Source organism: Acartia tonsa, chromosome 3 (assembly GCF_053477335.1).
Source record: "Acartia tonsa isolate MP-2025a chromosome 3, ASM5347733v1, whole genome shotgun sequence".
NCBI lineage: Eukaryota > Metazoa > Arthropoda > Copepoda > Calanoida > Acartiidae > Acartia > Acartia tonsa.
This window is the reverse complement of record NC_137262.1, coordinates 45,301,526-45,328,547: the sequence shown is the minus strand read 5'-3', so window position 1 is coordinate 45,328,547 and position 27,022 is coordinate 45,301,526. Positions and strand designations below refer to the sequence as shown.

General features: G+C 34.5%; 1 protein-coding gene across 2 annotated transcripts; it reads right to left on the bottom strand.

Moving 5' to 3' along the window:
* Positions 1–3,725: 3,725 nt before the first annotated feature.
* On the bottom strand, positions 3,726–26,548 carry LOC145315270 (uncharacterized). Of its 2 annotated transcripts, XM_080155296.1 has the most exons (10): positions 26,247–26,548; positions 25,724–25,795; positions 25,186–25,252; positions 24,832–24,899; positions 20,985–21,058; positions 20,572–20,665; positions 19,897–19,974; positions 5,153–5,212; positions 4,808–4,916; positions 3,726–3,938 (listed from the first exon to the last, which is right to left on the bottom strand). In XM_080155296.1, the coding sequence occupies exons 1-10, from the start codon at positions 26,336–26,338 to the stop codon at positions 3,846–3,848; spliced, it is 807 nt and encodes a 268-aa protein (XP_080011422.1). In that variant the 5' UTR covers positions 26,339–26,548; the 3' UTR covers positions 3,726–3,845. The 2 variants fall into 2 exon arrangements, with proteins under 2 accessions (XP_080011422.1, XP_080011423.1); XM_080155297.1 differs by lacking the exon at positions 5,153–5,212.
* Positions 26,549–27,022: the final 474 nt, after the last annotated feature.

Here is a 27,022-nt window from a genome sequence, read left to right as displayed (position 1 = left end):
TATTTTGGTTAAAATTATGGGAACAGAGAAACTTACTTTGCAGCATCTGGATTTCAACATTTTTGTGACAGAATTAGAGGGTATCAAGTTTTTAGAGGAACCGAAGGCGGCTGTTAGAAGTTATTTTGGGGATTTGTTAAAACAGGAAGCTAGATTTGATTTGAATGCTATGTTTTTGGCTAGTAGAGAAAGAAACGAGAGGATGATGGACCTTTTTAGTATTTCTAGATGTGCTCAAACAGAAGTTAGGTCAAATGTACAGATGCATCATGGATTCAGAATTATATACCTGGGAGAAATTGCTAAGTATGAAAAGTGTACAGCGGTTGAAATTCCAGTAAAGTTAGGTGTGGATTATGGATGTGCAGTAGGACACTTAATGGTAGATTATAAAGGTGAAACAGTTGGAATACAAGAATATAGTAGAATGATTGTAGCAGTAGAGGATATAAAATTGTTAAATTGTTCGCAAAGTCCGGTATTTTTGAAGTTGACAGCTAATTTGTTCCTTGGGAATCAGGGGCAGGGACTCGAACTTCTGCATATTGCCAATGAAAAATCAGAACACGTGGGACAAAAGATTTTTCTGAACGATGAAAAGGTGTTTATTGCTGATTTTAATAAGACTATTAAATATCAGGGATTAGAGGATTTTGAGGATTTTAATGGACAAGCTTCTAAATTGGATTTTGTTGATCATAAGTTGTCATTTTTCGAACAGGTTACAGGTCCTTGGTTTGGTCTAGAACATTTGTTCAAAGATATATTACCATTGTTTGCCAAGTTTGTTTTGATTGTGTTAATGTTGTTGTTAGGTATAATTCCTATGTTGGTATTGTTGTATTGTTGTTGTTCATGGTGTCATAAAAAAAGATTTACTGAGGAAGAATTTAATGCTAGATCTTAAATTTTTTTATGCTGAAATCTAATTATTGTATTTTTGCAGTTTGGTTACGGCGGCAACAATGAATCAAAAGTTATTGAGCAATGAAGAAGATGGTCGCCACAAACAATCTGCCAATGATGGAAATCAAGTCAAACCTGGTCTACCAGTATCTGCATTGATCAGCAATTCTGCATCCCGGCTGGTGTTGGTAATGTCGCGCGTTGAGCTGCCCACGTTGAGTGTGGGCAGGGCGACAAGGAACATATTTTTGAGCAGTGAGGACATGCCACTGGCAGATTTAGCTCGTCTTATTGATAATGAACCAAGGTTTAAGTTGAATTTGATAAACATGTTATCAGTGCAGTTGGAGATGGGAAGATGCATCCACTCCATAGACTGGCCTGTGGACAGGATTCCTGTCTTTACCAGCCAGAACTCAAGATACCTCAACCTGATGGCGGCTGGTGAGCATTCTAAAGCTATAAATAAGAAGTTAGCATGGAACGAGACAACTAGTTTGAATAAGTTGAGTGCGACCATATTTCTCTCTAAGCTTGTTTGCGAAAATTTACCAAGTTTGGTATTGCTTGCTAAGATTGAATACCTGGATGGAGATGAGAGAAAAAGCTGTCAAACGTTGGGCGAATTGTTACCCATAATCAAACATATGGGGGAACTTGAGGATTGGTCTCAACTTTCAAAAATTGACGTCATACCTGCAGATGGTAAAATGAGTCTTCAGACGGTGTTGAGGACGGTGGTGGGTAATAGCGTTGACCCGAGGTTGAAGACGCAGGTTGTGTCAGCTGTCCGGCTCCTGGCACATTGGAAAGATGTCGTGAATAAAGTAAGCTTTATTCTGAAGCAAATGCCATCCACAACTTTGTTAGAGTTACAGAAAGATTGGCTTGATGGAAAGTCTGAACAGGATTTGAGTGCTAAAGTGTTTATTGACTCCATTCAGGTGAATGAATACATGAACTTATCAGTCTACATTCCACGTATTATAAACGTGAATTCGGTGAGTCTAATCACCAGTGGAGAGATGCCTGCTGAGATACGTTATGTTAGATTGGATGGTCAAAGAGACATAATTGATAATCTGGTGAGTGCCACATATGCAGGTAGTCTGATGAATGAGAAAGTAGACGCAAGAATTTTGACCTGGCAAATGCAGATGCGCTGCAAGCGTCTTCGTCCGACTCTAGCCAAGCAGATATTGTTATGTGATCCAAATACCACTTTAGAGAATGTAGTGAAGGAAATCAAATTGGAGTTGGATGGAAATGTTTATACAAATTTGTTGACAACCAATATTGAGTGGAAGTTTAATCCTGAACACAAAGTAAATGAGTGGTTCGAGGGTGATTTCAAGTTGGTTACTCGGTTTGGGGATCCTGTTTGTGTTCAGATGGATCAGCCCTTAAATCCGAACATTCCTGTTTGTCTGGACCTTGAATTGTCGAATCAGCAATGGCGTGTTGATGAACAAGTGAGGGAGGAAATGAGGTTGGAACACACGCCTGGAATATTGATGATGCTTGATAAATTTGGAGAAGAGGTTAGTCGTAAGCATCAAAAGATTTTGGATAATCAGGAGGAGGTTGATAACGTTGCAACCTCGATTTCGGTTGCGGTTAATAGCGGATTTGAAAGATGTCTTCATATGCTTGGTGATACTGAGGCAAGGATGTCTCAAGACGGCTTGTGTGATGAGACCGCAAAACTTGGAGTGAATGATGAGGAAGCTATTATGCCCATGGATATTGAAGAACCTGGCAAGAAGAGAACATCTGGGAAAAGAAAGTAATAATTATAGTTATGTGTATTAATTCATATTTTATTTTATTTTATGTTTTTAATATTTGTTGAGGCAGTAGTAGTCTCAAAAGTTTAAAATTCATGTTTCATATTAATGCTCTATAATACCATGCTTAAATCTGATGGTTATATGTTAACCAATGTTAATTTTATATCATGTATTTATGATAACTATGTAATTAATGCATTAGAGGTAAATCAATGCATTCTTAAATGATTATATGTTAATCAATGTTTTTTTCTTAAAAAAAAAATATTAAAAAAGAAAAAAAAACACATAAAGACAAAAGGAAAATATAAAAAAAAACACAAAAGAGTTCTAAGGAACCAAAATAAATAAAAAAAAAAAGTGTTTAAAGATCTGGACTAAAAATAAAAAAATATTAAAAAAAAAATATGACAGGTGTCATACCAGATCCACTATTATCTATTTTATAAGCGTTCAACGCTACTTATAATATCTATGATAATTAACATGTAAAAATCTATTGTTATATTTAATCTGAAATATTACAGTTTGAACCCGAGGTTCATGTTTAAGCCAGGGAGAAATGTGATGTATAGTCCCTTTCTTCCTGAGTTTAAGAGCAATACATGTATTTTATAGTTTAGCTTTTAGTTCTGGTATCCACGGTTTCGGAGCAAGTCATTGCTCTGCAACAGGATACGAACATAAAGTGAACAGTTGTCTTAATATTAATGTTATTATTATATGTTAACCTTGTATTGAATTAATACACTTTATAAGAATATTTAGCTGTTTGTTCTTGCTATTACTTTACGTCAGTTTCCTCATCCTATCTCAATATTTACTACTAGCTAAAAAAGCTTCAAACTACAAAAGAAATTTTTTTTAAATTAAAATTTTGAATGTATAATGTATAAATCGTTTATATATACGTTTGAATATACATCCGGAAATTAAATTTCAGTTCATCAAATAATAGGTATTTATCGCATTGTGTTATAGATAGCTTTCGGTGGATATTAAAATGAAAAGTGATAAGATTAAAACTAATTTTAAGATTTTAAGTATAATATATTAATGGATAATATTCTGTTATACAATGCTATACATAAATTTTTATATGGTTGAGAACTGATTCTAATCCAGCGGATATTAACCGGTTTCGAAACTTTAGAATTGACTTTCTGTGACATCACAAGCTGCCGCACTGTTCTTGTCTCCGTCTGGTTCCATAGCAGGTACCGTTGGGGGGTAGAAAGAGAACTGAATTAAAAATATAAAATATATAAAGTTTTAAAACCTACATATAAATTTTACAAGAGCAAAGGAAACATTTAAAATGGTGGCTTACTTAAAAATAAAAATATTATAGAATAAATAACGTTGACAAAGACAATCTATGCACAGTGCGTATGAAGGTGCTTTGACTTTTGTGTCAGAACCTAAATTAGGACATAGTGCATTTCATTACCCTTCATTTCACTTTTCAATAAAATCTAAAATGCAGCCGTTTTTGAGAAAATTAGATTTGAAAATTTCAAGTTCAATCATGACAAGAAAAGCAAATATTATTTATTTAAAATTTTGAACAACTTTGCTTTTATAAAGTCTGTCATAAAACCTCTCCATATATGATTTAATTAAGGCTGAATTTCCGTAACCTTTATGAAGAACTTTATAAAGGCAAATTTGTTCAAAGTTCTAAATAAATAATCTTTGCTTTCTTGTCATGATTATGCGGTAACTCCTAGTGGATGAAAATTGAACTTGAAATTTTCAAATCTAATTTTCTCAAAAACGGCTGCATTTTAGATTTTATTGAAAAGTGAATTGAAGTTACCTTACCTAGGGTAATGAAATGCACTAGGTCCTAATTTAGGTTCTGACACAAAAGTCAAAGCACATTCATACGAACTGTGTATGAGCTTTCTAGCAGCCAAGTAAGATAGCAAAAATTTCTGATAATGAACAACCGTCTGCAAATGTTTAGGCCCCGGGAAAGGGGACCCACCTAGTTTTCTGTATGTAGAATAGAATTATAAATAGATAATCAATATGCAACAGCAATATTATTTGGATTTGTTGAAAAAAGAAAATTTTGCTTGAAAACTTGTTTTTGAAATTATAAATACCGGAAATGCTTCATCATTCCAACAGAAACATTCTCTTCTCTTATCATCATAATGTATCCAGTGTATAATCGTGGTTTTCTCTTTACACTTTTGACAACAAATATGCAACCTAAAATAATAACAATGTAATGTATAGAATGGCACCAGTTTTAATAACCCAAAGAGGCCGAATGCCTGGGCTATCAAAACTGGTTTTAATTTTTTATTTCTATTTTTGATATTTGTGGATACTTGTCTGTAATACGATGCTATGCATGATTTTTTATTTTTCATGAGAAGGACGCTTATATAGATGGTATGCATCTAGAAAAACTTGCAAGTGATTTCTTTTAAAAAAAAACTTACTCTGTTATGGTTTCAGAAAGAGTAGATACATCATTTGAACTCAGTCTTAGCTTTCCCACCCTTGAAATTTAGAATTGTTAGATTTACAACAAAAAATTAATTCTGTTCAAAGACAAATGAATAAATTTTTATTAATGATTAAATTTCAAGCAATCTATAATACAAATGACGTGTAGTAATAGCAAGAACAAACAGCTTAATATTCTAATAAAGTGTATTAATTCAAGACAAGTTAAACATACAATAATAATATTTAATATAATAGCAAGTATTCACTTTTAGGTTCGTGCCGAGTTGCAGAGCAAAGTCTTGCTCCGAAACGGTTGACACAAGAACTAAAAGCTAATATACTAAATACATATAATGCTCTCAAGTCAGGAAGAAAGGGACTATACATCACATTTCTCCCTGGCTTTAACATGAACATAGATTTCGAAACTGTAACATTACAGATTGAATATAACAATATGTTTATTACATGTTAATTATCATATATATTATAAGTAGCATTGAATGCTTATTAAATAGATAATAATTGATCTGGTATGACACCTGCCATATTTTTTTTTTTATTTATTTTTTTTATTTTATTTCCAGATCTTTAAACACTTCATATACATTTTTTTTATTATTTTGGTTCCTTAGAACTCTTTTGTGTTTTTTTTATATGTTCCTTTTTTCTTTATGTGTTTTTTTTTTTTTTTTTTTTTAATATTTTTTTTTTTAAAAAAAAACATTGATTAACATATAATCATTGAAAATGCATTGATTAACATATAATGCATTGATTAACATACAAACATTGAAATGCATTAATTAACATAGTTATTATAAATGCATGATATATAAAACACTGATTAACATATAACCATCAGATTTAAGAACATGGCATTAGAGATGCATTGTTATAAAAGCATTAATATTGAACCTTTTCGAGACTACTACTGCCTCAACAAATACTTAATACATAAAAATAAAATAAAATATGAATTAATACACAGTAAACTATAATTATTACTTTCTTTTTCCAGCTGCTCTTCCTTTCTTGCCAGATTCTTCAATGTCCATAGGAATGATAGCTTCATCATCATTCACTCCAAGTTTTGCGGTCTCATCACACAAGCCGTCTTGAGGCATCCTTGCCTCAGTATCACCAAGCATATGTAAACATCTTTCAAATCTGCTATTAACCGCAACTGAAATCGAGGTTGCAACGCTATCAACCTCCTCCTGATTATCCAAAATCTTTTGATGCTTACGACTAACCTCCTCCCCGAATTTATCAAGCATCATCAATATTCCAGGCGTGTGCTCCATCCTCATTTCCTCCATCGCTTGTTCATCAACACGCCATTGCTGACCTGACAATTCAAGGTCCAGACAAACAGGAATGTTCTGATCCAAAGGCTGATCCTGCTGAACACAAACAGGACCCCCAAACCGAGTAACCAACTTGAAATCACCCTCAAACCACTCATTTACTTTGTGTTCAGGATTAAACTTCCACTCGAGATTGGTTGTCAACAAACTTGTATGAACTTTTCCATCCAACTCCAATCTAAGTTCCTTTACTACATTCTCTAAAGTAGTATCTGGGTCACATAACAATGTCTGCTTGGCTAGAGTCGGACGGAGACGTTTGCAGCGCATCTGCATTTCCCAGGTCAAAACTCTTCCGTCTACTTTATCGTTCACCAAACTACCTGTATATGTAGCACTCACAAGATTTTCAATTATTTCTCTTTGTCCATCCAATCTAACATAACGTATCTCAGCTGGCATCTCTCCACTGGTAATTAAGCTCACCGAATTCACGTTAAAGATGCGGGGAATGAAAACCGATAAGTTCATGTATTCATTCACATGAATAGCGTCAATAAACACTTTAGCACTCAAATCCTGTTCAGACTTTCCTTCAAGCCAATCTTTTTGTAACTCGAACAAAGTTGTGGATGGCATCTGTTTCAGAATAAAGGAAACTTTATTCACAACGTCTTTCCAATGTGCCAGGAGCCGGATAGCTGATACAACCTGCGTTTTCAACCGCGCATCAATGCTATTACCCACCGTTCTCAGCACCGTCTGAAGACTCATTCGACCATCTGCAGGTATGACGTCAACTTTGGAAAGTTGATGCCAGTCATCTAGTTCCCCCATATGCTTGATTATGGGTAACAATTCTCCCAACGTTTGGCAGCTTTTTCTCTCATCTCCATCCAGGTATTCAATCTTGGCAAGCAACACCAAACTTGGTAACATTTCACAAACAAGCTTGGAGAGAAACATAGTTGCACTCAATTTATTCAAATTGTTTGTCTCGTTCCAGTACAACTTTCTGTTTATAGCTTTAGAATGCTCACCAGCCGCTATCAGGTTTAAGTGTCTTGAGTTCTGGCTGGTAAAGATAGGGATCCTGTCCAAAGCCCAGTCTATTGAGTTGATACATCTCCCCATCTCTAACTGCAACGAAAGCATGTTTATTAAGTTCAATTTAAACCTTGGTTCATTATCAATAAGACGAGCTAAATCTGCAAGTGGCATGTCCTCACTGTTCAAAAACACATTCCTCGTCGATCTGCCCACACTCAACGTCGGCAGCTCGACGCGCGACATTACCAACACCAGCCAAGATGCAGAGTTGCTGACCAACGCAGACACCGGTAGACCAGGTTTGACTTGATTTCCTTCATTCGCAGATTGTTTGTGGTGACCATTTTCTTCGTTGCTCAATAACTTTTGATTCATTGTTGCCGCCGTAACCAACCTGCAAAATACAATATAATTAAATTTCAGCATAAGAATTTAAAATCTAGCATTAAATTCTTCCTCGGTAAATCTTTTTTTATAACACCATGAGCAACAACAATACAAAACTACCAACATGGGAATTATACCTAACAACAACATTAAAACAATCAATACAAACTTAGCAAACAATGGTAGTATATCTTTAAACAAATGTTCTAAACCAAACCAAGAACCTGTAACCTGTTCGAAAAATGACAACTTATGATCAACAAAATCCAACTTAGAAGCTTGTCCATTAAAATCCTCAAAATCCTCTAAGCCCTGATATCTAATAGTCTTATTAAAATCAGCAATAAACACCTTTTCATCATTCAGAAAAATTTTTTGTCCCACATGTTCAGATTTCTCATTGGCAATGTGAAGAATTTCGAGTCCCTGCCCCTGATTCCCAAGGAACAAATTAGCTGTCAACTTCAAAAATACCGGACTTTGCAAGCAATTCAACAGTTTTATGTCCTCTACTGTAACAATCATTCTACTATATTCTTGTATCCCAACTGTCTCACCTTTATATTCCACCAACAAATGTCCTACTGCACATCCATAATCCACACCTAACTTTACTGGAATTTCAACCGCTGTACATTTTTCATACTTAGCAATTTCTCCCAGGTATATAATTCTGAACCCATGATGCAACTGTACATTTGATCTAACTTCTGTTTGAGCACATCTAGAAATACTAAAAAGTTCCATCATCCTCTCATTCCTTTCTCTACTAGCTAAAAACATAGCATTCAAATCAAACCTGGCTTCCTGTTTTAACAAATCCCCAAAATAACTTCTAACAGCCGCCTTCGGTTCCTCTAAAAACTTGATACCCTCCAATTCTGTTACAAAAATATTAAAATCCAGATGCTGCAAAGTAAGTTTCTCTGTTCCCATAACTTTAACTAAAATATTCCTTTCCGAGTTAGAGACAAAAAGTTGATCATTCCACGTAGTTAAATTGAATGTATCTTGAAAAACCACCTTAAAATTACTGGCCGGTTTTCGTACTACATACGGAAAATAAGGTGAAGTTGATGTTGCCCACAAATGATTTTCTTCAAAGTTCGCCACAATCGTCTTTTTATCATAATCCATAACAACATTTCCCTTGATCAAAACTGGAGTATTTTTTACTAAAATATGCAAAGTCCCAATAGCAAAACCTAAGTTGAACCACATGTTGTGCGCGTATACTCCCAGTGTCTTGCATTGAATGTTTTCACCACCAACATCCCAGAAAGGTGACAATGTTCCATTAACCGTAAAGCTGTGAACAGTTGGCAAATCTATGTTCACTTTAAAACTAATACCATCATGCTGATACTTGCCAGAATGGAAAACCCTTCTACATTCATCCATACTCAACTCTACCTGTTTTTCATGTGGCACGTCTAATACGTGCACATGACTCGCAGTGCCGCAAAACCAGCGCTCTAACTTTAGCCTAACCTCACAACTAATAGCCTCCGACAGTATAAAATCAGTTTCTGCTAACCCCAGTAATTCCACAGATCTGACCGGTTCCATCCTATCATGCAAACAGGCAGCTGATCTAAGTTCAACAGCACTTATTTGAGAACAATCATAAGCCGCTAACCGTGGATCCTGTGACGTATACATACCACCAACAATAATAAAACAATAGGTCTGCATCACAACAACAAATAACAAAATATCCAAGTACCTGACTCCTCTATCATCCTTGGATTTCTTCACAGGTATTGGTCCAGAACGTCCACTTTTTGAACTACAGGCGTCAGGTGACCTCTTTCGCATACCACGATCTCCATCTCGTCTATTCCGGTCATGTCTGTCACCACCGCCGCCTCCTCGCTTGTCGTCACGCTCCCGACGGTTATCATGGTAATCTCTTCTCCTGCAAATATTATACAAATTATTACAAATATTATTTTTTAATCAATTTTGCGAGGTTCCTAGTTACTACATCTGCTACAGAATAATGTTCTAATCTATCTTTATCTCTATTTTGTCTATCCTCATCCAATTTTTGTAATTGTACTTCATTTGTAGAACCTTTAGGACGACCTTTTACAGGAATAGTTTCAGACATTTTTTGCGATTTTGCATTATCTAACGATCTATCTAATTCATCCTCCTCAACATCCCTACCTCGTTTAACACTTCCCCTTCTTTGTTCCAAGTTTACAATTTTACTCTGAAGTTTTGGAAAAGTGTCCTCTAAAATACTCATTCGAGACTCTAATTCTCTAGCAGATTCCATGTTAATATCCTCTACACCCAAACTGTTGTCTATTAAACTATTATCAGTCGCATAATCTCCATGAAAAACACTATCTTTACTAATAGTAGAATATGTAGAGTCTAACTTAGTTTTGTCAGTCATATCATTCGTATCTACACTTTCAGAAATATGAGTACTTTCCAAAGTATCACTAAGATCCTCAACTAAATCATCTAAATTTTCATTATCCTTAGATACATTTGACCTTTGCTGTGACAACCCAACACCCAAAAAAGATTTCTCCAAAAAATCTGGTGTTACCTGTCCATCCTTCCGCCTTCCAACCACCTCTGGACTAGCGCCACAACTATTCTCCTCTTCAGTAACGCCTGAACAAGATAAATTTCTTAAAGTATTGGGAAAGTCATAGTTTATTTTCAAGTCATTGTCCACAGAGAAGAACTCATCTGTAATCACTAAGTCAATCTTTTCATCTGGAGTCAAGTCTAGAGTACTCTCAATAACATATATTTTATCCCTTGGCACAATTCTTACCCCTTTGTCTTTCAATTTACACTTTTCTAGGGGTTGAACCTCAAATAAACTGTCAGAAATTACTTTTGTCACTAGACACGGACCCACCCATAACGAACAGAGTTTACGAGCTACACCAATCGTTGTGACGTCATAATAAATATAACAATAGGAATTTATAGCTATCGGCTGACCTATCCTTTCTGTATTTTCTACCTGTAAATACTTCTCAGTCCTCTCTTGTCCAGTTCTCCAATTTCTGTCAAGACAATCCAATAACTCTGAAAAATTCATATGTTTAATTTTCGTGCGTGTTAAAGGATCAAATGCGTCAAGCGGAAGTTTAGGGTTTCGTAGGAAAAACTTGAAAAACGGGGAACATCCTAACCTCCGATTAAAAGAAGTGTTCATACAAAATTGTGTAGCTTTAAGTTTATGAGCCCAATCTCCATCTTGAAAACGTAAATCAGTCTTAAGAAACGAATACACCGATTGGTTGTATCTTTCACTAAAATTAGAATTAGCTGATCTGGGAGGGATAAAAATTTGTTCAATTCCCAACCTTAAACAAACTTCCCTAAAAACTTTCGATTTAAAACTTTGTGCATTGTCAGTCCTGATTCTCTCGCACAATCCCCAAACAGAAAATAAATTAAACTTCAAACATTCAATAATTGTTTCAGCTTTAACATCTTCAATAGCAAACAACCACACATATCTAGTACAACTGTCAACCACTATTAAAATATGCTTACAAATGACTCCATTATATTCACACTCATTCAAAGGACCTATCGCATCTATGGCCAACTCTGCCATAGCCTCCCCAGCCAAAGGTGAAAATTCTATATTATGATTATGTTTCGGTTTTTTACGCCTATTCAAACAAATGACACAATTTGCAACTGCCGCCGCTACACATTTAGACACATAGGGAAAAATGAAGTGTCTGTTAATCCTGCTCAAAGTCTCCAGATAACCCCTATGTCCCGCTGTAACATCTGCATGAGCCAACAAAAAAACTTTATTGTACATTCCAATAGGTACCACTACCCGTTCTATAAATTGAAATTCCTTCTGGAGCCGCATAGGTGAAGTCAAAATAATTAAACCATCTTTAAAACTCAAATGTTCGAAAAACCTTAATATTTGTTTACCACGATAAGGCATTTGAGACAATTCTCTGGACGTGGGTTTGACATTATTTACAATAAATTTCCTCACCTCAACTAGAACAGGATCCTTCTCCAGACTACGACTGAATTCTCTCGCCTTCAATCTTGACGCTATTTGACTGGCCGTCTCTGCTCCAATTCCTGCAATAAGACATAATTTAGGATCTTCTAATTGATATACAGTATCCAATATTAACTCTCCTTGTTCGTCCGTCGATAATTTAGATATCCTATCTTTACTATCCTCTAATGCAGTACGTGACAATATATCAACATTAGTATGCATCTTGCCCTGCCTATGTACAACCTCATAACTGAAGGTGGATAAAAAATTTATCCACCTTATGGTGAGGCCAACAAAATATCCGTTTTGTCTCCAAGTAGATAGATGTTTCAGTGCAGCTGAATCAGTTCTCACGATAAATTTCTTGTGTCTCAAATAACATTCAAATCTTTCAACAGCATTTACTAATGCACATAATTCTCCTTTATGCGCTGCATAATTGGCTTCATGAGTTGAACAAACACGTGACCAACACGATATCATTTTCTCTTGACCATTTTGTTTTTGACTTAACACTGCAGACATAGCTGTAGATGACCAATCTGTATCCAACACAAATGGTTCAGCCTCCATCCTCCAATCTGGAAATGATTTGCTTATTTCTTCACAGAACAATTCTCTAGTCTTTGTAAAAGCTTCCATACTTTTTTCATCCCATTCTATTTTACTACTGTTTCTGAATTTGTTCAATGGTGCCGTAATATCAGAAAAATTCTTGAAATATGAACCATAATAATTTATGAAACCAGTAAATCTTTGAATATCTTTACCTGTTTCAGGTACTGGCCAATTCTTAATTTTTTCAATATATGCTTTGTCCATGAATATGCCCTCTGCATTTATAATATGACCCAGAAATTTCACTTCCTCTGCAAACAATGTACATTTTCCAAGATTAATCTTGAGGCCTGCTTCACAGAATGTTCGTAGTAGTGTATTCAGATGCTCCAGATGTTCCTCCACATTCATGCTATACACAAGAACATCGTCCAAATAAACTAGAAAAAATGCTCTTAAATGTTCAGGACTCAAATCCATTACTCTATTCATCAATTTTACAAACGCACTTGGAGCATTGGTCAATCCGAACGGTAGCCTCTTGAAGCAATACTGCCGTCCATTAGAACAAAATGCTGTATATTTCCTGACAGATTCCTTCAAATGCATTGAATTATACGCCGAAGTAAGGTCAATAGACGTAAAAATCTTCTTTCCTCCAAGTTTGTCAAATAGCTCACCAATGTTAGGCAAAGGATAACATATCTTCTCAGTTATCTCATTTAACGAGCGGTAGTCCAGGACAAACCTGACTTTCACCTCGTTAGTGTTTCCCACTTTCTTCTTAACAGCAAAGATTCCAGAATTAAACGGTGAATTACATTCTTCTATCACATCTGTCTCCAACCATAAATCAATCTGTTCTTTTAGTTTCTCTGCATGATGAGGATTAAGTCTAATCATTCTATTTTTGAAAGGTTGAGCTCCAGGAACTAACTGAATGTCATACTCCTCCAAAGTACAAGATCCAATATCCGTAGGGTCAATCGATAACGCCTTAAAATTCTTTAAAAACAAACCAACTATTCTACCTTTCAAAGCAACGTTATCTTTTAAAAACGGAACTTTATCCAACTTCAATTTATCTTTAATAAAACGAATCTTCTTTAATGTTGTTGACACATCTTCTTTAACTCTATTCTCTTGCAACATCGCTATCTTCTCCGCTAAAAACAAATTTCCAACCAAAGTACCAGCAGGAACAGATTTCTTAACAGATTCAAAATTCGTAATTTTAGTCATAATTTTACCGTTTTTTCCCACCTCCGTAATTCCTTCATTTATCAACAAGTTATTCCGGCTACAGTAACCTTGTCTAGGAGCTATATAACACAACTGTCCTTCAGGCATATTTCCCTTAGTTGAAACTTCTACCACAACTGTACTTAATGCTGGAATTTCTATTCGATTTTTCAATGAACAAATCCATTTTTGGTCTTGTAACTCAGCTACATTAATCTCAGGTTTCTTAGTTCTTGCCTTCTCCAGTTTCTCCAGAACCGTATGAACCAAATTCTTCACTACAATCTTTCGTTTAGATACCAAATTCACACTGATTCCATGCATCTCAATCCTGTTACCATCTTTGGCAAATATCGTCTTCACGTGATTTTTGTTAAGCCAATGACTGCCTAGATTCATAGGTACAGTCATGCCAGAAATCACAAAGCAATCTTCTTGAAAACTGTGGCCTCCAATCTGAAACTCAACATTCCGAACAACACCATCAATCTTGATGCTGGAACCCTGCACGCCTGTTGCTTTCGAATCCGTCTCTTCAATTGTACAATCAAGTTTTCTAGCCAACACTTGAGATATCAGGCAGCCTCGTGCATTGCCGCTGTCAACTAAGGCCAGGATTTCCATGCCACCAATCTTCGTTGGAACGTAGACTTCAGCCGCTCCAGCCGCCATCTCAGAATCTTCATGAAACTTAGAAAACAGCTATCTAACCAACACCAGCAGTTATGAGGTTGTAACTATCCAATTTTCTATCAAATAACTATCTATCTGTTTGCAACAAATAACAGAATAACGGAATAAAACAAATCACTCACCGACAAAATTTCCTCCACCAACAGAAACGTCCAAAATATATCTTAATCCACAATCAACAAAACTTCTCTCCGGCCAATCTAAAATATTACAAACATTTTAGATGCCAATTAATAGATAAATCACTTTAAATAAGAATTAATATCGGTATTAATATATATAACTAATTGTTTACAAGACTGATTTTCGAACAGCAATATATATAATAGTAATCAAATATTATCAGCATAAAATAAAATCTTAACAACTCACCATCAAATAAATAATGATAACAGTATCTCTCAACCACCACAAATACTCTTCTCGGCCAATCTAAAATAAAATACAATTATTTTAGATGCCATTAAATGTTTTCACTGAACAAATAAACTTGCAACACATTTAATAAAAGAGATTGTATTAAGAAATATAACATGAATCAAATATTATCAATCACCAAGCAACTAAATTAATCTTTCTAAATACCATAAATTCAATTCTTTTGTAATTCAATAAAATATTACCTAATAATACTATTATTATCAGATTAATAACTGATCTCCTGCACACTACTTTGATGTATGAAATTTTTGAAAGTCGAAACTCAACTAACTATATATCTCCATACCTGAGAGCACCTTCTTGCGCAGCTCAGCTTCTGTGCGCAGCTCAACTTTCTGCGCATGGAACGCCCCACGCCTGTTAATCATTGCAGCTACCTCTCTACACCACCCCATTTTGCGCATACCAGCTCTGAGAGATAGTGCAAACTTCTTTGCAAATATGTTCACTCCCCCTTTCTCCTCAAACAAGAGAGACAGCTCCACCATTCTTGCGCATACCAACTCCGAGAGACAGCGCAAAATCTCTACCAACCCCTCCTTTCCTTCATAGAGAGAGACTACTCCACGATTATATCTAATGCATTATAACAATTTTGCTTCATGAAATTCTAAGCTTCATAAAAAATTTTGCTGAATCAACATTACTAAATCGCAATATAATTGTTTTAAAATTAAATACTTAAAACCACAATAACTGACTCAACTTTTAAAACAATTTTCCACATTTTCATCAAAATCTAATACTTTTCAAATATCTAATTTCACATTTTTATCAAATTTAATTCAATTTTAAATTCAAATTAATATTCTTTCAATAGCAATTTTACAAAATTGTATTCCTATTTCGTTATTCCATTTTCACTTCTTTATTATTCTTATCTCTGTTAGACTCCACAACAGTCTGAAACAAAAATGAATTTTTCTAATTTCAACAAAACATAATCAAAAACTAAATTAATTATTTTGATTTCTATTATAACATAATCTCATAATTTCATATACGGTCATAAACAATATGTTATCTTTTCATAATTCAAAATAAACCATCAAAATAAACTATCGCAATATTAGAGTTGCTTCGTTCACTCTTTATCATTAATTTTGTTTTGTTGTTGTTTATTTACAATGCGCATAAATCAAAACAATGCCGCGTAACAAGTAGAAAATGGAATAAGGTTTTAGTGGTCATAATACATACAAAACATTAATACCATAAAATGTCATCTATAATAGCACTATTCCATGCCTCAACTTCCGCTACAAGATCATCTTCATAATCGCGTGCCCCTAAACCATCGACATACGCCACTTCCTTCGTATCTTCCTCTTCCTTCACCTCTCCTTCAATTTCACCAACCAATTTCTTTTTATCAATACCATTTTCATTCTTTTTAAAACTCTTTTGCCCCGTCTTATAAGGAACAAAAGGCTTGTTTCCCCACCGCAAAAAGTATTTTCCTTTAGGATTAGGTAACTTTTTATCTCTAATATCAAAGCAATCCCTCATCATGTGACCTTTTCTATTGCAATAATAACAAATAAAACCACCTTGAATTGCGCCAATTAAAGGAATAAGTTCAGCTGGTCCGCCAAATTCATCAGCTAAATCAATTTCACATTGATTTATTTCGTATGACAAATTATCTTCATCACTAACCTGATCAATAGTTACAGGATTTGACTTGGAACCAACGCCACCAACCATCGTTTTAGCCAAAGCCATCTGGTTTGTTGTACATCCTCTAGCCATTGACCCTGAAATTTGATTAAATTGTAGCCCTTTAACAATCAGCTGTGCTTTAACTATTAACTCTGTCCGAAACTTCGTTATCATTCGCACTTGTCCGTCACGCTCCAAATCCAACGAAAATTGACGCATCTGATTAGCCAAAAGTGGAGATAAGATCACATTACACACTTGAGAATAGAAATCCATAAACATATCATCAGTTGGTTTCGGATACGCACGTTTCCAGAATGATAATATCTTATCAAAAAATGCATCAATCTTATCATTCTCATGTTGCTTAACACACAAATACGCATCTTTACACACATTTTTCATGTCGGGTGGTAAAAATGTCTCTCGCATCTTACACAAGTACCCCTTTAATGTTAATCGTCTATTCTCCATATCAGCAGGTTTTAGCGTATAACCACAAGCGGTTCTTACACCCACACACTTATCAAACAGAATTTCCTTACACACTTGATGATTAGTCATAAGATACCGTCTAGTAGTCATCCAAAATCTCTCCAAATAATCATCAAAGAAAATCACATCATCGTCTACCAAAAATTCAGGCGCATTTTTTCTGAACTGATCATCAAGCTTAGCACACGTTTCATTGTACCTATGAACATTCTCCTCCCCCTGCGAAACATACAAAGATCTATCTGGTACATAAACAAGAGATTTACACCAACTAACCTGCGATTCACTCAGTCCAGCCTCAAAGAAATTGAGCGTATTAAAATCCTCCGCTTTAACCTCAGAAAGGGCTGGCCACCACATGAGAACTCCATTGTAGATATTATCCACAGCATCAACCTTAGACAACTCCCAAAGTTTTATGATCTTATCTTCATGATCTTGCATTCCACCAAAAATAGTTCAAGAACCACTAGCAAACAATTTAGGCTTCTCCTCTGGTACAGATCCTCCAGCCGTCCTCTGCCAAGGCATAGAGTTATTCAAACCATTCTGCTGGTTATTCAAACTATTCTGCTGGGCAATTCTATCCAGAATTCGCTGCTGGCCAGTCATAAACTCATCAACAACCGTCACATTCTCGGTTTTGATATCATTATCAACACTAGGCACCACCACCTTATTAAGACGATCTTCTAAATCGTCCATACGAGTAGCCAGTCCAGTAACCGCAGCACTATTAGTAGTAACATTATCCGTCAACTCTTGAATGCTAGTCTCCAGGGGCGCTATACGCCCACCCAACTCCAGGCGAAGCCCACCCATCTCCGCCGCCACATTATCAATTCTAGTCCCAAGAGCATGAATCTCATTAACCATATACACGTCCTTCTCATCCTGGGACAACTTCCTCCACTCATCAATGGTCAAGCCCATTGTTCCAACACAAAAAATACCTAAACAAACTAAAAAGAAAAGAAATAATACAATTAAAAGAAAATCTGAGCTATAGATTCGTACTACACTACTGCGCCAAAATGACGTGTAGTAATAGCAAGAACAAACAGCTTAATATTCTAATAAAGTGTATTAATTCAAGACAAGTTAAACATACAATAATAATATTTAATATAATAGCAAGTATTCACTTTTAGGTTCATGCCGAGTTGCAGAGCAAAGTCTTGCTCCGAAACGGTTGACACAAGAACTAAAAGCTAATATACTAAATACATATTATGCTCTCAAGTCAGGAAGAAAGGGATTATACATCACACAAAGTAGAACGATGTCTGTCCGTCTGTCTGCCTGTCTGTCTGTCCGTCTGAAGCTTAAGATCTCAGTAACCACTGAACCGATTGGGCTCTACTCTTCAGGGAATATACCAACTGGTCCTGTGATGGTTTTAAGCTATTTTCTTGGGGGGTGGGACACCCCCAACCCCCCCCCCCCCAAAAAAAATTTTTTTTTACTTTTTCTTTTTAAATCTAAAATTCGAAAAATTAAGTTGATCAAACCACTTGGGGCAAAGCCCCTAGAGGCTAGGGGCGAAGCCGCTAGTAAATAATATAATAGTATAATAAAGATACTCAAAATAAAAAGAAAATAAGTGAGGGATACACTGCTTTGTAAAACATGCTTTAATTATAAAAATCATACCAAATAGGTTTAAAGGTATGATTTTGAATAAGTTTGAAAAATTACTTTGAATAATAGTTATTTTTTAGTATTAAAGCTACTCTGTAATTTTGTCGGGTGCTATTCAAGATAGACGAAGCATTTTTTGTGAAGATTTCTCTTATCTATTTGCATCTAGTCATGCTAGAAATATAAATATTTTTAAAAACATATAAAAGCGCATGTGAAGGTTTCGCGGTTTTAGTCCAACAAATTTATTCTACATTTATAACCAATTAACATCTGTTACTTTAAATTTCTTTGACCGTATTTCTATCCAGTTTTTTTTTGCTTGGATTCTTATAAATTTTGTCATCCTTGTTTATTACTATTTTTATCCTTTTAAAAAAGTAGTAAGCTTTTTTTAAGTCTGTAGAAACTGCTGAACCTATATGATTCTCCTTTACAGTGAAGCATCTCATATGTCAAGGGAAGGTTTTAGGCTATTCTAATTTTAAAATTAACCCGTCAGATGGTTTTAGGCTTTTTTTCTGCTACATGTATAATAGGGCGGGTTCATACCGGAATTAGACAAAGAGGGGATATGCAACTGATAAAATTAACCTTTAAAATATTTCTGACCGAAAAAGAATTAAAAAAAATTGAGTTTTAGAACGCGACCACTAAAAAATATATTTGATTACTTATTAATATGCAAAGACGACATTCAAAATTTTTTTAAAATCAGAACTTCATGGTGCTCCCTGGAAAGGCCTTGAGGAGCTGAATCAGGAACTTTTGTCCGTTTCAAAATATCTCGTTCCTAGCCTTAGAAATCACTAAAAAATAACATTTCTTAAAGGTTTATTGCGAATTGTCCAATTTGTAGAGGTTTTTTAGATTTTCTCAGGCTAGGAACGAGATTTTTTAAACGGTCAAAAGTTCCTGATTCTACTCCTCAATGCCTTTCCTGGGAGCACCATGAAGTCATAGTTCTGATTCAATAAATTTTTGACTCCCATTTACAAATAGCTATACAATTAAATGTCTGGTCATCAGCGGTTTTAAGACTTAGGATAAATTTTAAATCATCCAGAGGTGTATTATACTCATACAAATCATTTGCAGATCCCCGCTTTGGCCTCAGAAAAAAAATGTCCAAAATCGACCCACCCTAATGTATAACCCTTTAAATACAGAGACCCATAGATGCTAGGGGCACAGCTGCTAGGGTGTTATATTGTGTATTTATTTTGAATAAACTTACTCTTTATAAGAGTTTCCATCTACAATGCTGACAGCTGGTATAACTTCTCCAAGATCTGGTATCCATACTTCCAGTCCTATAGGGGTACAATCCCCTCAGTTTTATAGGTTTCACATATTTATTTACAAAATTATTAATTTTTGCAAGAAAATTAAAGTAATAGGATGTATGTCTTTCTGTGTGTGTGTGTGTTTCTTTGTATCATAATATGGTTTTCCTTTACAGTGAAGCTTCTTATACTGGAACTGAATGATGTGAAGTATTTAGTCTAAAGGTTTTTAATATATTTAAGTACATAGTACACCTCCAATTATGATATTCCACGCATTAGCCGTATGTAAGCCTCAGGGAAATTAATCTTTTACCATTTTGAAAATCAGCTGTAGCCTGGAAGTCTAAATGTGACCCAATATGGCAATCCGTCAACCAATCCAGAAAGGTTTAAATTTGAGGCTTGCAAGTAGTTTCCTAATTTAGGAAGCTTCAAAGTAGATTCTATGAAAAAAAATGAAAATCAGCTTATAGCGTCACACAATACAAATGACCAATGATCGACCAGTATACATATTACTTTACTAAAAATATATACCGGCCTATCATTGGTCACTTATATTGTATGACGTCATTTTTTTATAGGCACTACAGGCTGCTCAAATAAATGAGGGAGTTATTCCTGTAGTTGTTGTGGTTGATGTGGTGGTTGTTGTTGTAGTAGTAGTTGTTGTAGTAGTCGTTGTAGTGGTTGTTTCCTCTTCCCCGTTGTGAATAACTGAATAAAAAACATTTGTATTAACACAGCTACTCTATATTTCGCCTTGTCTGTCCGTCAGTCAGTCAGTCAGTCCGTAACGCTATGGGAGAAATGTTCTTCATGTAAGATTGTAGAATTTTGTAAATATTGCCCCTGCGAGCTTGTGGCGAAACCACTGGTTCTAAAAAATGCTATAACGAATCGGCATAGACATCTTAGAGTGATAATAGGCAGACAGACAGAAACACATCTTTATACTGTAAAAAAATGTATCAATGAATAATTTTATATTTTAACATCTATGATAACATAGTATTAAATAAAAACACATTTTTACCTGGAACGCATAAACCCCCAATAATCAGACATGGGTTTACATTTACATACGGGAATCTACTTCGCGCAATTTTCCTAAAAAATATGCGAGGATATAAAATGGGGATTCACAAACCCCTGATTTTCACTTCATTATCACCGGCAATGAATAATCTCCTTATACCTGGGGTTATTAAGGGATAAGACGATTGACAAAATATTATTGTACGACCCCAATGACGATAGACAAAATACCCCTTCTGTAGATTAAAACTCTTCGTAGAAACGTTTGGACACTAAAATTAATCAACCAGCCAAAATAAATTAAGAAAATATCCCATTTTTAGTAGCGAAGCTAATCTATAATTTGAAATGTCCGTCTGTCCGTATGTCCGTCTGAAACGTTTTTGGGGAAACGTGATTTTCTCGGCTTCTTTTTAAGATAGACGCCTGAAATTTTCAGGGATTAGATAAGTTCCCATTCATCATATTTTTACCAAGTTTCTTTAAGATATATCATTTAATTGGGGTGCTAGATCGATTCATAGATTTTTAAGTTTTTATGATTTTCTCGATTTCCATTCAAGATAGAAGTCTAACATTTTCAGGGATTAAACATATTCAAATATTGCACAGTTCTATAAAGTTTTAATGAGATTTACTTATAGGTTGGGGTGCTAGAACAATTCCTAGTTTTTGAAGTGTTCAAGATTTTTTTTCAACTCCTAGTCTAGATGACGGCTAAAATTTTCAGGGATTGAATAAGTTTACTTTTTTACATATTTTCACAGAGTTTTATTAAGATTTACTTATTGGTTGTGGTGCTAGATCGATTCCTAGATGTTGTCATCCTTGTTATTTAAGGGAACTTGATTATAAAATACGATTATATGATGCGATAAATAACTATTCCTGTTATTGTTTTAGATAATCCAACTTTTAAAGAATTCATTTGAAAAGAGGTCTTATGAATGCTTAATAAAAGCATTTGATATTTAACATTATTTGATTGTCTAAACGAAAATATAAATCTATCCTAAAATTTCTTATATGTGACAATTATAACATAAAAATTAAGAAACATCACGGATGGACGAATGGACTTACCCTAAATGTAGAAAAACTTCACTATTAATTAAAGTCAGCTTTAAACATAGCAGATAAAACATAGAGTAGAATGAAAACAAAGATGACAACACCCATAAGTAGCAAAGCACAAAAATTCGTGGATGGGACTGACCGTCATTGTTGTTTTCTTCAAACGACGGGAAATTTAATTTTTGATATCTTTAAATGAAAAAATTTTGAAAATCGGACTAAAAACACCAAAGTTATGGGGAAAATAAAAAAATAGCCTAAAACCTGCTAAAAAGCCGTCCGACCGCCATTGATATTTTATAGTTAATTGTGCTCCTTAATGATGGAAATGTTATCAAAAACTTTCAGCATGCTATCTTTTATAGGAGCTGAGTAAATCCCATTTCCCCCATAGCGTTACGGACGGACTGACGGACTGGCGGACGGACTGACGGACAGACAAAGTGAATTATAGAGTAGCTTCGCTACTAAAAAGACAGTTAAAGAATTATTATTTTTATTCAATATTTTGTACACGAAGCTAAATTACTGCAAAACATTATCATCAATTATTAATAAAGGTCCAAGACATTTAAAATCAGAAATAAAGTGAAAATCAGATCAGTTTTAAAAATTAACATTGAGTTTGAACATTGCACATTTTGATTTTAAAATATTCCACGTAGAAATGATTTTATAAAGATATTTGTTTACAAATAAAGCATTTTCTTCATTAGTTTCCTTTCTAAAGTTCCTCTTTACCCCCAGAAGTCTTAAAAGATCTGAAATAAAAAAACATTTGCATTCGTTGTAGTTAAAGCTTATATTATGACATGATTTGCACGTAGACACATAAAAAAGACAAATAGAAACTAAGAGTTCTAAAGTTTTTTTTTCCAAAATGGGTACTCTTCAAATGAAATTTCAAAAGCTTTTTGTGCTTATAAATTCATAGTATTTTGTATTGTTGTATTTATAGCCAGAGAGACAAACTCACTGACAAAATAAGTAATGGATTAGTTGCTCAATGGTCCTGAGAACTTTACAAGAAATGTTGATGCACCTTTTTGATACTACAGACATGATAAATTTTAGAGAAGCCCTACCTTTAAAATTATGAAATAGAACTGATTCCCTTTATTCTGATATATAAATGCGCAAATGATTAATTAAGACTAAATTGGTATACTTATGACTTTTTATGCTACTAATGGTTTTGTCCCTAGAAATGTTGGTGGATGCCCCCTACCATGCCCTTATCCAAGACATTTATTATTTTTGGGGGTGGGGGGGGGGGGTGACGCAATCTTTGCCCATCAGCCTGCAACATTCCTTGGAGTGTGTTTCTTAACCACCCTGAAAATTAAATTGTCAAGCAATCTTTTCAGTCGTATGCGAGATCTTTTAGGACATACAGACAAATACTTTTTACTACTTTGCAGACGTACAGCTATATTCATTTTCATTCTTATAGAAAAATATCATGGAGGTGGGGAGGTCACGAAATCAACCAAAGTCATTTATAAAGTTTCACTGAAAGTATAATCCATTGGGACAAGTGTGTTCTGAGATCCTTAGCTTCAAAAATACTGCAAGTATGTATGACAAAATTAGATAAATCAGATTTTATTTTGTGTGCTAAGTTTTGTTTAATTTTATCTATTGGATATAAAATTTGATAAAAAAAATTATAAATATTTAAGTTTTTCATAAATATCAAAGTATAATTCAATATAATATACATAAATGTTCTGACAATATTTATGGCCATAAAAGGGGTAAAATTAATGGATTACTTTTATCGCAGTCTCGGTATATATCAATAAACAACTCTGCTTTTTGGCAAATTATAAATTCAAATACCATGTTATGTGGCATCTCGTTGTCCTCAAATTAAGGGCAGAAATGTATTCCTAACAAATGATAACTTGTCACATACCTCGTATGGGTTAGGCTGCTGTTCGTCCATGACGCTTTAAAGTGAGGTCCAACTACCAGGGATAACTAAGGTGAGGTATTGCAACAACTAACAGACAACTAACTCTTTCATGCATGACCATTTGAGCCGAGATTCGAACCAATCACCTCCCTAACGACGAACGGATGCGCTGTGTGTCAATCAATGGTGGCGGATCTAATATCAATGATAGAACAGGACAGACAAAGATTCATTTGCATAATCGTAGTAAAAAATCACAGTCAAGATAATATCCATGAAATATCTGTTCACGGACACCAAGATAAAATGACCAGCAGTCCTATGCTATCATCTATTGCACATTGAACTATATATACAATGGGATTTCATTTTAATAGAAAAAATTGACTTGCAATACAGGGAGGGAGGGTCCATTGTTTATTATACTAGTCCCCAAAGTTTTATAATCATGTTTTCTTATTCATTAGCTTAACAACTTTGAGGACTTGTTGAATTTAATTTGTTAGTTCATTTAATTGAGTGTCCACACGTTTCAACCACAAATTGTAATCTACAGAAGTGGTATTTTGTTTAGCATCATTGGAGATGTATAATAAGTTTTCGGACATGTTTATATTCCTGCTTTCTGACAATATGTGACAAAACAGTTTTAAAAAGAATTGTTTAAGAATAAGTACATAAAAAAAAACAATATAACTGGGATGAAACAAGTGTAAAACAGCACGCTCTTGGATAAAACCCTTTTCAAATATCCAACAATAATACAATAGAGATATATATGTGTTACATAGTTACAGACATAGTGAGGGAAACTAAGTTGTGTAGAAATATTTAAGATATAGAAATAACTTACTTGTAAAAGATAGACCCAGTTTCAGATATAGTTGAATAGGCTCCTTTTACTGTGAAACACTTTTCTCCCTATAAAAATTCAATAATATTTTTTTTTTAATTTGTACTATTAGGTAATAGGATATTTAGATTTTTTACGGCTGATTAACATGAATAGTAGACTTCTGTTTTTTAGTAGCGAAGCTACTCTATAATTCGAAATGTACGTCCATCCGTCTGTCTGTCCGTCAGTCACGAAGTGGGGGAAACGTGATTTTCTCGGCACCTTTTAAAGATAAAAAGCTGAAGATTTCAGATAATCGATACTTAAAACATTTTACCGTAGACTGCACTAGAATCCTGCTAACATACTAACCTTCATTAGGATTCCTTTGCAAATTGGCCGTTGCTTTCCACAGATTTCTTTGCATTTTGACACCTTCCTACAGAAAAAAAAACACTTATATAGATGCATGACAAGCAAAGCAAACCTAACCAAACAAGGATAATTATGTCCGTAAGAACTCAGCAACAAGAAGCAGAATATTGGAAACTAAAAATATTGAATTTAAGAAAAACGCAACAATCTAATTATCGCTGTGCTTCCTTAGATTCTATTCTTGCTATTCCACTTTTTGGATTGAATTGATCTTGTAAGTTGTTTGATAATAATTATTTATCGCATCGTATTACAGACAGCTTTCCGAGGCTATTAAAATAAAGATTAAAACCAGTTTTGTTGGCGCCGAGGGGCCGAAGGCGTATGCTAATAAAACTGGTATTGATTTTATGATTTTTATCTTAATATTTGTGGAATATTGCCTGTTATACATGATCTTTCAGTATGGCTGAAAACCGGTTCTAATGCAGCGGATATCAATCGGTTTCGAAGCCATACTGGAAAAAAAACTTACATTTGCCATCCCGTGACATCATGTTCCTCCAGGGTTCCATCAGACATACCTGTATCCAGGTATCTATCCCATCTGAATCAAATTAAGCTTTACAAAGTGTAACAAAAAATCTGCCATGTGACGTCATAAAAATGAGGGATTACCCATCTTTTTTTTAAGTGTTTTCTTTCTCACTTCTACTCTCATCCCTCATTTTTATGACGTCACATGGCTGATTTTTGAGACACTTTGCAAAGCTTCAAATTAAACATTTTATTTATGAAACTTGTTTTTTTTGTATTATTTTGGGGTAGACTATTAGCCTATTAAATATTGTTATTCATAAACTAAGTAATTTTTTAGTTGTCACTTTATGATTTTTTGAAAAAAATATAAAATTAGTAGGAAGCTTTTTTAGAACGAAAGCAGCGGCATGCACAGAGAAAAATTAGACTTTAAACCTTGGATTATATTCGCCTACATTTTTATATAAATATTTTATTTTATTTCTTAGAGGTGCTTCGTTTTGATTTATTTATAATACCTGTATTCAGCAACATTCATCGGTGGAAAATCAGCCAGAATTATTTGTACCAGCAAGAGTAAACCTACAATCATTTCGTTGAAACTTAACATTGCTATTCTACAAAAATTTAATTATAAAATTTTAAGTTATATGTACCCTATCAGGACGATTTACCTGAAGGGGGGGGGGGGAAGTCCACAACCTTCTTATTTTAGTTTTAAAAATAAAAAGTTTTTTGGGGGGGAGGGCAGTCATTATTTTCTAGGGGAGATTTCTCTAGAGTGTGTGGTCCTACTCTTCCCCAAAATAGTTATAAAGCATAAAACTTCCCAGGACCTATGAGAAGCTCCACTGTAAAGGAGACAGATTCTCCGGTACACACATACGGACAGAAATAGATCCTGTTACTATTGTTTAAATATGAAAAGGCTAATTTTGGATGTAATTCAAATATAATCAGAAGTATTTTTAAAAGGCTATCAACTTTACTTGGCGCCGTACCTAATTACCTATATACCTTATTATACACTAGCGGCTTCGCCCCTAGCCTCTAGGGGCTTTGCCCCAACAGGTTTTGTGGTATCCGCCGAGGATAAATGGCAGACACCGGAGTTCAATTAGATTACGGCAGTGTGACAGACGTGGACACCTTACTATAGAGAAGCTACGCTTCTCTAGCTTTCACTAGATAATGATCAACATCTATTTTCAGTTGTCACTTTATTGAAGGGTTAAGAGATACTGAAGCTATATACAACAAACAATAATTACATGGATAGGAATAAATAATCATA